Source organism: Taudactylus pleione, unplaced genomic scaffold, assembly GCF_031769625.1.
Source record: "Taudactylus pleione unplaced genomic scaffold, aTauple2 ptg000201l, whole genome shotgun sequence".
Classification (NCBI taxonomy): domain Eukaryota; kingdom Metazoa; phylum Chordata; class Amphibia; order Anura; family Myobatrachidae; genus Taudactylus; species Taudactylus pleione.
In genome coordinates, this window is record NW_028284603.1 from 63,366,776 (window position 1) to 63,379,573 (window position 12,798).

The window sequence follows — 12,798 nt, forward strand, 5'->3', positions numbered from 1 at the left end:
TATGAATGAATGTGGATCCGTATTGCCGGCGTCTCTGGAATGACAATGATTTAGATGATATTACCTGGGCCCAGATGTTGTTCAATGTTTGTTCAACTGTTCAACTGTTTGATTAACTGTTATGCAAATCACACTTTGTATTTTCCACACTTTGTATTTTCCACGTCCAGCTGACCCTGCTGATTCTAATGAAATAGTAAGTCTGATTATGGCTAACTACAGCTAAGGTCTCTAATAAACAAACACAAGAGAACCTCTCATAGAATAAAGGCAAACAATGAAGTTGTCATTAACAGCAGATTTAAACATTTCCATCTTCCATCCAATAGGGTCTAATAACAGATTAACATGGGAACACATACAGATGTGTCTTTTCTCGTCTAATGTCAATACACCATGGAGTGCGATATGCCTGGCGTGAGTGGGCCGTCTGGTCCTGTGAGACTCTGCTAGCGCCGGGCATCTTTTTTGCGTCTATTTTTGCCGAAAATGCATCTAAGTTGCAGTGTGATGCAGTGTAACTTGGCCTGGAAAAAAGGCTGCATCATATGTATGCTGATTGAGAGACTCCGTCGCACACAGATATACAAGTGTCACATATTAAATTAGTCAGCAAAATCTCCTGGTGCGTCCTAGTGGCATTTGTGACTTAGAGCCGTATTCAATTAGGTGCGGTAAGTGACAATCACTGTCATTATCGCACCCGCTATTTTGCTTGATAAATTATCGCACCCGTGATATCGTGGTCAATTTTTGCACCCGCAATAATCGCATAGTGTAAAACAGGCGAAACGTTTTCACCATCTCAGACCAGGTGAAATAAAATGCTAAATCCCTATTTTCCCTTTCAAGAACCCTTTGGACACCACCCCTGATGATAAATGAACCCTAAAGTTTTTTGTAATTTGTGCAAAAACGACCGGTCAAGTTTTTGCTGAACAAAATAAAATGCGTTTACCATATTGGGTCTGGTATTTCGTGTGTGGGGGGCTGTATGGATGCGACAGGTGTTTTAAACATTGCACGAGGTTGCAGCAGGTATTCTTTCAATGCATTTTCTTCTTCACCCTTCCATAGGGGACACAGGGACTACGCTGGAGTATAGGGTGGGGGTGGAACATTTTCTTCAGAGATGTACAGGCTTCCCGCCATGGGCTTACTCCTCCTCTCTCCACCCTTGCACAGATGCTGAGCAGCCATTTAAAAGCTGTGCTGCCTGCAGTTAGTCTTCAGAGAGGATTATACAGTCTAGCTCCATCCAACCGACTGGGGTTGGTTTGTTGAGCATTATTTGCCTATTGTTGTTATTGCATTGAATGTGACTGTGTGCTTGTTCTCATTTTTCACACTATTGTCTCTGTCTTTCTTTCTATAGCTGTGAAAGTGGTTGTCTCCCCCTCTGTTACCTCACTCATTGTTAAATTTGTGTGGCCCCTACATTCAGTGTTCCCTATTGCACACCCCTTGGTGTGTGGGACTTTTCTTGGAACACGGTAACGTCTTCCAAGAAAAAAACGCCCAAGGAGAAGGAGGCTCCAGTGCTGCGTACATGTAGACAAACTTTCCCACAGGATGCAGTCCAGGATGGCCTCTGTATTCGGTGTTACTCAGACACGCAGCGAGTTGTCCCTTCTACTGCTTCCAACCAGGAACCGACATGGGCTGCCAACTTGTGGCAAATAATGTTGCAGGTAATATCGCAGTTGTTGGCTCCCGCACCCCCATGGATGAGCACCACCTCACAATCGGTGCAGGGCTTAGCACAGGTGTCTGCCTCCTTTCAGCAAATGCTGGATAGGGGCCGCACTTCCGGATGCAAACCATCCAGGCGTGAAGGCTCTGTCCCCCGGCAGGTTGAGGTTTCTCATTCAGAATTCTCATCGGACCAAGAGGAGGATTCTTCCGGTGCCTCTGAGGATGAAACCTCGTCCGTTCAGGAGGTGCCTCCCCCTCAAGTAGTTGTTGTTACCTTAGTTAGGGCGGTCAGATCAGTCCTTTCTATTGAAGACGAGGAACTGGCTCCTAGACTCAAGGCACCGGTTTTCAAACATCAGATAAAGGTCTCAGTGGAGTTTCCTAAATCTGAACTTAAGGAAATTCTTGCGGAGGCTTAGACCACTCCTAACAAGGGCATCCAAGCGCATTGCATCCTGTTACCCACTCCCTGCTGAGGGTCTCCTCCTCCTCCTGTTGATGTGCAAATTGCCCGTATCATCAAGCGTTCTACCCTTCCTATTTCCAATACGGATTCCCTCGATGATCCAATGGACAGGAAGTTGGAAACTTTCCTTAAGGGAATTTATACACATGCAGGAGCTATCGGACGTCCGGTCATGGCATCTGCATGGGTGGCTTAGACAATTAGCGCTTGGGCAGATGCCCTGGAGGAGGGCCCTACGTCGGGGGCCCATGGCGATCAGCTACTACCTATGGTGGCGCGGAATAGGATTTAAATGCTGGATCAAATCCCGACAACGTCAGCCCGACAGGAGAAAATCCCAACAGCAGCAGGTAAGTCACCTAACCCTCCCCTCTCCCCCCCTAACCCTCCCTTAGGGGTGCCTAACCCGAAAATCCCGGGGTGGTGCCTAACTCTAATTCCCCCCCGGGGGTGCCTAAACCTAACTCCCCCTCATACTAAACCTAGTTCTCCCAGGGGGGGGTGCCCAACCCTAACCTACTTTAGTCCGCCGGTATATTAACTACATCCCTAGTGGCGCATATCAAGGAGGCTGCTTCCTATATGGATAAAGTGGCTCTTGACACCGGCATCTTAACTTCCAAGGTGTCAGCTTCAATGTCGGACAGAAGGGCCCTCTGGCTGCACTCCTGGCACGCAGACTCGGACTCTAAGAAGGCCCTAGAGGCCCTTCCTTATTCCAGTGACGTTTGGACCAGAATTGGATAAAATTGTTGTCACAGTGGCGGCTTCCAAGACAGTATTTTTGCCTTCAGCAGTAGCCCCTGTAGCTCGATCATCCTCTTTTTCACTCGTTTTGCTCGCAAGGGAAAGCCAAGGGGCAGTCTTTTTGTAGGTCCCAGAATTCTTCTGCTAAGACCTCCAAACCCAGAAGCAAGCAGTCCTGGCCTACCAGACACCCGGCTGCCAAACCAGCCAACAAGCCTACAGATAGGCCAGCTTCTGCTTTTCTCTGATAATTGGATAGCAACAACGTCAGATGCCTAGGTTTGCGGTGCAGTCTTGCAGGGCTACGCTCTGACTTTCAGGAGGCTTCCACCAGCACTGTTTTTTACCACAGGCCGTCTGGGAAATCCGGGAAAAGCAAAAGCACTGCGGGAGTCAACTCGCTCTCTTATAGTTCCTGTCCCTTAGGATCAGAGGGGCTCTGGCTTCTACGCCAATATCTTCTTGGTTCAGAAACCGAAAGGCTCCTTCCACCCAATTCTCAACCTCAAATCCCTCAACAAGTATTTGCGGGTTCCCACGTTTGTATGGAGTCTTTGCGCTCAATCATTTTGGCATTGGAACCGGGAGATTTCATGGCCTCCTTAGATATCCAGGATCCTTATTTACATGTGCCTATCTGACAGGGCCTGATTCAGCAAGGAACACTCGCTAGCAGATGCACGCTAGCAGACGCACACACCCGTCCGATACGAGAATATGCTAATCAATGCATACGCATGGAGACTGCAGCACAAGATGCAGATGCCCAGCCCCATACTAAGCTGCCTGTCTCCCTTTACTCACAGCCTGATCAACACGCAAGATAGAGTAAACATCAGTAACATCGAGAACCATCGGACCCATACACACAATAGTGGTTGACCTGACCTGCCACAGGATTTTGGCTGCTTCCTGTGTACAGCTTATGGTATGGCTGCGTATGCCACCGCACTGCCTTAATTATGCATGCCCCTATAACGGCGTTATAACGCCTGCGTTCTCCTGACCACTCCCCATCACCACCCACATACTGTACTTCCTGTCAATCAATTTCGGAAGGGTTTGTGTACACATTGCGTGTAGTCTGTGTCCCATAACCCGATCGCACTGGCTAGTTTGCACATCGGCCAAGTGTGCACATTCTCTCCTTTGCGTTCCTTGCTGAATCAGGCCCTCGGTCACCAGCTTTTTCTCCGGTTTGCAGTCAAGGAGGAGCACTACCAGTTTTGTTCCTTGCCCTTTGGTCTTTCCACGGCTCCTCGTGTGTTCACGAAGGTCATGGAAGTTCACTTGTGGTGCAAGCGTATCAGAATTCTCCCTTACCTGGACGATCTTCTTATCCTAGCCGGATTTCCGGATATGCTCAGGGAGCACCTTTGCCTCACAATAGATCTTCTACAGTCGCACGGGTGGGTTATCAATTGGAAGAAATCTGCCTGACTCCGGCCCAGGAGATGCTCCACCTGGGGACCCTGTTAGATTCATGAGTTCAGAGAGTGTTTCTCCCAGTGGACAAGATTTGTGATCTGCAGGACAGGATTCGAGGGTTCTTACTTCATCGCTGGGTGTCAATTCACACCTGCATATGGATCCCAGGATCTCTGGTCTCCACCTTCAACATGGTGGAGTACGCCCAGTTTCACTCCTGGCCTCTCCAGGCGGAGATTTTGACTCATTGGAACGGATCCCTTCTCCAGATCAAGCTGCAGACAATAGTCCTATCTCGGGAGGTTAGTCTCTCCCTTGCGTGGTGGCTTCAGAGCTCCCATTTTTACAAGAATCACCCCTTCTGGATTGGGTTCAGTCTTTGCGGGTGTTGAGTTGTAATCTGCTAGCAGTCTTTCCAGGGTCGATGGACGGCTCAGGAGAGCCATCTCCCGATCAATGTCCTGGAACTTCGAGCTGTCTTCAGAGCCCTCTGTCAGGCTCAGCAATTACTTCAGCATTGCCCAGTCCAAGTACAATCAGACAATGCGATGGCCGTCACTTACATAAACCATCAGAGGTCAGGCGCATACTCCGTTGGGTGGAGCATCATGTTCCAGCTCTGTCGGCAGTTTTCATTCCGGGGGTTCCAAAATTGGGAAGTGGACTTTCTAAGTCGTGAAGACATCTAGTTCATCGTTGGGGCCTGCCGGAAGTCAATATGATGGCGTCACGGTACAACCAAAAGGTACCGAAGTACAGATCTCGCACCACAGACCCGGGGGCTCTTCTGGTGGACACCTTGACGGTTTGGTGGACTTTCAATCTAATGTATATATTCTCTCCGATCTCACTTCTGTCGAGGCTTCTCCGCAAGTTCAAGTTGGAAGGTGGCACAGTGATTCTGGTAACTCCAGATTGGCAGCGGACGGCTTGGTACGCAGATCTTTTGAGCCTCTCCATCGATGCCCTGCTGTGTCTTCCTCCATGGCCGGATTTCTGTCTGAGGAGCCGTGCTTCCACCCAGATCTGACTCCCCTCACTTTAACGGGGTGGCTCTTGAGACATCCGTCTTGAAAGCTAAAGGTTTTTCGTGGTCAGTTATTCGCACCATGATGAATGCGCAGAAACCTTCCACCAAATGTTATAATCGGATTTGGCGCACTTGCTTCTCCTGGTGTTTTTCCAGAGGTTTTAAGCCCAGATCCTTTCGGCTTTCCAGAGTTCTCTTGTTTCTACAGTCCGGCCTGGATTTGGGTCTTCGTTTGTCTTCCTTAAAAGTACAGGTCTTTGCCCTTTCGGTACTCTTTCAGAGACAGATTGCCTTGATGCCGGATGTTCGTACCTTCTTTCAGGGTATTCTCCACATGCAGCCTCTGTTTATTTCTCCGGTGGCTCCGTTGGACTTGTCCCTGGTGCTTCGGGCTCTTCAGGCACCTCCCTCCGAACCTTTGGATTCAGTGGGCCTTCGTTGGCTCACGTGGAGGACTATTCTCCTCCTGGCTATTGCTTCGGCTCGGAGTGTGTCAGACCTGAGTGCACTGTCGTGTCACTCTCCTTTTCTGGTCTTTCACTCGGAACGGGCCGTTCTTCAGACTCGACTACAGTAGTTTACCTTCCGAAAGTGGTTTCCAGATTCCACCTCAATCAGGAGATTGTGGTCTCGGCCTTTCAGTCTCTAGAGGATACGGCGGAGGAGGCCTCTTTAAATGTTGTAAGGGCCCTTCACATCTATGTTGATTGTACCAGGGATATCTGGAAGTCTCATTCCCTCTTCATACTCTATGGTTTCCACAACCGTGATTGGCCATCTACGAAACAGACCTTAGCCAGGTGGCTCCGCTTAACTATCCACCCCGCGTATGTGGCGGCGAAGCTTCCGGCCCCGGCTGTGGTGACTGCTCATTCCACGAGGTCAGTTGGTACCTCTTGGGCAGCTCGTCTCGGCGCCTCTGCGGAGCAGTTTTGCAAGCCGGCCACGTGGTCTTCTGTTCAGACGTGTATTCGCTTTTATGCGTTTTATACCTCTGCCTCTGCGGATGCAGCCTTTGAGTGATGGGTACTCAGTGAAGCTCAGGAGCGTCCCCTCCCTTAGGGGGATTGCTTTGGGACATCCCCAGATTAGTCCCTGTGTGTCCTATGAAAGGATGAAGAAGAAAAGGAGACTTATGTCTTACCTGTTAAGTCCTTCTCTTCGAACTCCATAGGGGACACAGGGCGCCCACCCTGACGCGTCTGACTGGCTGGGTTTTTTTCCTCGTTTTCTGGTTTCCCTGTCTCTTTGGGTGTTTGTTTCTGTGTGTGATGGTCTTCCTTCTCCTTCTTCCCGCTCCTGTCTTGGGCTTGCTAACTTGACTGGCCTACCTGGGCTGGGGTATAGAGGAGGATGAGCCTGAGCTGCACATCTCTGAAGAAATGGACTGTTTGGTGCCCAGACGCCACCTGCCACCCTATACCCCAGTGTAGTCCCTGTGTTCTCTATGGAGGTCAAAGAAAAGGACTTAACAGGTAAGACATAAGTCTCCTTTTCCTGTATGTGACATTTTCGCCTGTTTTACACTATCCGATTATCGCTGGTGCGATAATTTACCGCTATTTCGCACCTAATTGAATACGGCCCTTAGACGCATTTTTGGCAAAAGAAGTCCCCCAGCTAACAGAGTTTCTTGGGACCAGGCACACCAAGAGGGGCTTTTTGGTGAGACTGCATCAAAGACAAGTGAGGGCATATCTGTATAAAATTACGACTTTCTGAACCCACGAGTAAAGAGTAGACAGTTCAGTTCCCCCCTGTAAACAAATCGCTCATGCACGACCGTGTTATTTATTAATGCTATCCAGTCCATAATAGTGGGAAAAGCAGGGGCCATCCATTTCCTTGCCATCTAGGCCCTTGCTAACATGAGTTGCATTGTGTGCAGGTAGAAAGCTGTTACAATACAGAAACTGTTTTGTAAGCAATTTTCTTTTATACATTGTTTTACCTTTTTAAGGTATACAAGTTTTTACTTAACCTTTTCTATAGAAGACCTGATCCATGGCTCATAATAATAATGCTGTCTGTTTCTAACAAGCATTCATTATTTAAATGTATCAATTTTAAATGAGGCGTAGTGGATAATACATAAGCAGCTTACATCATGTAGTGATGTCCAAAGAACCCTGCATGTAGATTTACATTGGATGGGCATTAAGCAGTTAGCACTGTATATCCTGTATGTATAACAGAAAAGAGATGACTAGTTGCTTTCTATCTCTTTATTACATGTTAGCAGAACAAAATGTACGTGTCTACTAATTTATAAAATTCTCTTTGCTTTTTTCAACAGAGGGGAGAAAACTATGGAAATGAAGTTGACATCTATGCTTTAGGATTAATAGTATTTGAACTTCTGTGGATATTTGGCAGTACACATGAGAAAGCAGATGTAGGTTACTAATAAATTAGATATATGTAACGTTCTGCGATCTGTGGTTCTTCTTACAAACATACTTAAAAATAAATATTTACCCCTTTCCCAGCAGTGAAAGTCGTTACCTCTGTGCTGTGAATGTATATGTGTTTCAAGCATCTGCAAAGAAATGGCTGCAATAATTCAATATTCATTGCAATGTTGTTGCTGCGTAATTTTGTGTACTTTGTACTTGGAAACTTGTGCATGATAGGACACCAGTGGAGTGACCCTGTGCACCAGTGTATAGTTCTAGCATCATTAGGTACCCCTATGTATACATAGAATCATATATACCGTATTATGGCACAATGGGATGCTAAGACATACAACTTGTGTAAACATAATACAAAAAGAAAGGAAGTGTTTTTGTGTGAACACTTTTCAGAAGTAAAGTGTAAATTTTATTATTTTAATTTTAAATTAATTTAATGAACATCAGCTCAAGCATGGATATCCATAAAATGTGGATGGCAGAGTTTGGGAACCTCTGCTCTAAAGCCGCCCATACATGGTGCGATATGCACCTTACGAAGTGACGAGGGAACCGACGGACGACATCGGGCGGTCCCCACACACGGTGCGATCGGGTGGCCGACCACCCGGTATGCCACGCCGCCCCCAAACCCCCCCCTCCATAGCGCTGCATGGCACGTGTGCGAATGCAGTGCGCCTATCAGTGCGCAAGCCTCACACCATGCATGGCACTATTTGCTGCGTACGCAACAACTATGTAGCAGGACACATCTATGTTAGTAAATTGGATGACTACTGATTGCCTAATGCCCATTAGAAGAGACAGCTAAATAGGATATTAAGATATTTATTAAACAGCACACACAGTAACTCTATCTAATAGACATCATATACAATCAATATATAAAATATATAAAAAACAGAAATACCCCAGCTATAAAAAATCTTGTTCACACATAGATTAGTTCAGATGATGTGACCCTGCAGTGGGTGTCCCAAACTCGAAATAATAAGGACACCTGGGGAAATAAAAAGATCAGTGTTGGGTATGTTGTGTTATAGTTCTGCCCCTCATCTGCCACCTCCCCCCTCTGCTGCTCTGTCCTGCCCCTGTACTTGCCACGTCCTGCCCCAGGGTCACCCTCTTCTCTGGCTAGGCCTGTCACATCTCTCTAGCAGGGCTTCCACTGTGCATGCGTGTAGGAGATGGGACAGACCCTAGAGATTTATTATATAGATACCAAGCAATCACATTATAAGTATTGTTTTTTAATACAGTTTACAAAATGAATACAAATGTATGATTGTTGCAAAAATGTGTTGTAACCCAAAGCTATTTTCAGAATTGTCCCTCAGTATTTCTTTCTCCGACCCTGATTTTGCTGTCACATAACACTTGGAACATGGATGGAATTAAAAAAAAAAAAAATCAAACAAGACCACGTTCATACATAATAGTCTTGTGCAAAGGTGTCAAATGTTATATCTGCAACTGGCCAGTACATGCTCCCACACACTTCATGCTCCCACACAGGACATGCTCCCACACAGTACATGCTCCCACACAGGACATGCTCCCACACACTTCATGCTCCCACACAGGACATGCTCCCACACACTTCATGCTCCCACACAGGACATGCTCCCACACAGGACATGCTCCCACACAGGACATGCTCCCACACACTTCATGCTCCCACACAGTACATGCTCCCACACACTTCATGCTCCCACACACTTCATGCTCCCACACACTTCATGCTCCCACACAGGACATGCTCCCACACAGGACATGCTCCCACACACTTCATGCTCCCACACACTTCATGCTCCCACACAGGACATGCTCCCACACACTTCATGCTCCCACACACTTCATGCTCCCACACACTTCATGCTCCCACACAGGACATGCTCCCACACAGGACATGCTCCCACACACTTCATGCTCCCACACACTTCATGCTCCCACACACTTCATGCTCCCACACACTTCATGCTCCCACACACGACATGCTCCCACACACGACATGCTCCCACACACGACATGCTCCCACACACGACATGCTCCCTCACACTTCATGCTCCCACACACTTCATGCTCCCACACACTTCATGCTCCCACACAGTACATGCTCCCACACACTTCATGCTCTTAGTCCACAATAGTCATTGGGATGTGTTTCATGCAGATTTCCTTGTTTACTTTTAGAAATGGAAGGAAATTCGGGAAGGTAAATTGCCTACGCAATTTGCAGAGAAGAACCCCATGGAGGTATATCAGTATTACAAGTTCAGTCTTCTCCGCTTCATCATGTATTTCCTTCTCATAATTACTTTTATTTACTTCCACAGGACAAGAATATCAAGCAAGTACTGTCAAGAGATTATGAGAAAAGACCAACAGCATCCTCTTTAAAAGATACTTTCAAACAAACAGAAACCTTGAGCACCCGAACAGTATAGATGTGCATTAACCAAGGCCTCAATTTCTGAGATTTTACTTCAAATCATTTAGTGCATTAAAACCATCACCTAATTTTTTCATAATATTTTGGGGTTTATGTATCCAGCAGTGAAAAAAGTGTGGAGAAAAGGACCAGTGGAGAAGTTGCCCATAGCAACCAATCAGCTCCTACCTATTATTTTATAAACTGTACTTGATAAATGCTACTGCAAAGCTGATTGGTTGCTATGGACAACTTCTCCACTGGTCCACTGCTCCGTGCTTTTCCCTGCTTGATACATAAACCCCATCTCCTATAAGAAATATACTGTGCTAGCAATTAAAGGTATTTTATGACTATGACGAGAGAGGTGTGGTAAAGGAAACGGTAGCTGCAATCCTCTCGCTGCACACTACTCTTAGATGAATTTCACATGTACATTCACTACAATATTTGTATAACTAAAGCAGCCCATACACGGTGCGATAAATCAGCTGATCCGACGGATTGGTACAATTTGGCTGCTATATCGCACCGTGTATGGGCATGATATCGGCCAATGCGCGTACCCGTGGGGTCATACATGGCACCCCTAGATCTTACTGCAGGTTCAGTTGATCTGGGGATGTGATGTGCGAACCCATGCAACGCTATGTGTGGGGACTGCCCGATATGTCGGACGTCAGATCTCCCGTCGCGTTGCACGATGCATATCGCACCATGTATGGGCCGCTTAAGGGGCCTATGTATTAATAGTCATGGAACAGAGTATTTTCCCCAGCATTTTGTTGAAGTTTGTCACAGACCTCTCCGGGGGAAGCTGGCACTGTGCATGCGTCATGCATGCATGCACAGTGTCAGTTTTCGCTGCGGGAGAGATATTGGAAGATCTCTTCCCTGCTCGCAAACCTCTATAGGCTTAAAGCAGTTTATACCATCTGAAGATGATGTTAACCAATGGGGCCAAACTCTGGAATGCTTTGCTTTTTGGAGTTTGGTACATAGGGCTGAGTTTGTAGTCCCCATTGATCTGTGAAATCTCCTGCATTGTGCTAATAGTACATAGAAACAGTTCATAAAATTATGCAGAAACTGCAATTTCTACATAATTTTATGAATAAAAGCTTGATACATAAGCCCCTAAATGTTCTGCATACATTATCCCATATTATCCAACATTAAATTATTTGTATGCGAGTTCCTAGTTATGTGCACTGAGCAAATATGAAATTATGAATACAATTATGGGTATTTTGATTTAACATTGATTCATTATGATCCTAGATGTCTGAGTCCTACGGGTAATTAATAAGAATTGTGTTTTGGCCGAGCTTAAACACGATTGCCATCGCTGGAATTTGTGAGTTTTTCAAGATCAAACACTCAAATTACTAAGAATCGTGTTTTCCGATGGTGTATATAATCATGTTTAACCTTGTTTTCTCCCCTGTGTTGTCTGTCTGACTGCGTAATAAAAAAATTGCAGGCAACATAATGTGTAGGGTTCTAAAAAATACGGGGAAAAATGACATAGGGATCCCCCGTATTTTTAGAATTTGCATCGGGCTCCACTAGCAGGGGGGTAATGTCACAGCCAGGGAACACACTTTACGGGATCCCTCGACCAAAGCATTAATCCAGTGGTTCCCAAACTTTTTTGAATCATGGCCCCCTAGTGCATCAGCAATGTTTTCATGGCACCCCTAAGCCAAAACTTTGTTATTGAGAAATTCAGAAAAAAATGTAAGGAAGTAGTACAGTGAATTAAATTGTGGTTACCTGTCATCCTTAGGTTTGGTTATATAGTGGTGGACAGGTTTGTGCTTCTTTTTTGTACACATATTTAAAATTACATTGACCATATTTGGTTTGGTGCTGGACCACCAACCTGAAGCACCCTTGCAAGTGTCCCGAGGCACCACAGGGTGCCGAGGCACACAGTTTGGGAACCACTGCATTAACCCCCTAACTAGTTAGCCCAGGCCAGGGTTTTCTGGGGAAGTGGGGACCCCATCAATAAAGGGGTCCCCCCTCTCCAGGGCTGAAGCCCAGGGCTATCACATGCACCCCTGGGCAGTGGGAGTAGGGTTGATAGTAGTTTTGTTAAAGTTAGATTTCAAGTAATATTGTTCTTTACACAGGGACTATAGGTCCCTGCAAGCCTCCCCCACATGTATATACTTGGAAAACTACAAGTACCAGCATGCAAAGCATTAAGGGGCCACTGGTACCTATAGTATTGTAAAGGAAATATTAAAACAAAGACAGTACACGCATACCGTAGAAAGTAAATATTCAATACATGCACTCACACTATATTCAAATTGTCCCCTGTGCTGATCGGTCCTCTTCTCCAGTAGAATCCCAATATATGGTCAATAAAAAAAAAAAATCTCACCTTACCCATGTCGCAGGTCGGTCCTCTTCTCCAGTAGTAGCCCCTGCCATTAGAAAAAAATACAAAAACCGCAATTCCGATCCATCCGGACACAGAAGAGCTGTATATGTATACACGTACAACTCTTCTCCGCAAGTGTCAAGAGGTTTTCTGCATTTGGAGGGATTGACAGCCAGGCTACTCACAGCCAGT

At 46.2% G+C, this 12,798-nt stretch overlaps 1 protein-coding gene across 1 annotated transcript in view; it reads left to right on the plus strand.

Moving 5' to 3' along the window:
* EIF2AK2 (eukaryotic translation initiation factor 2 alpha kinase 2) overlaps positions 1–11,135 on the plus strand; it is a 131,476-nt gene extending 120,341 nt beyond the window's left edge. The window contains exons 16-18 of the mRNA XM_088477658.1: positions 7,663–7,761; positions 9,974–10,036; positions 10,117–11,135. Coding sequence (XP_088333784.1) covers positions 7,663–7,761; positions 9,974–10,036; positions 10,117–10,227 — 273 coding nt within the window. The 3' untranslated portion in view covers positions 10,228–11,135. The remainder of the gene's footprint in view (positions 1–7,662; positions 7,762–9,973; positions 10,037–10,116) is intronic.
* The last annotated feature ends 1,663 nt before the right edge of the window (positions 11,136–12,798 follow it).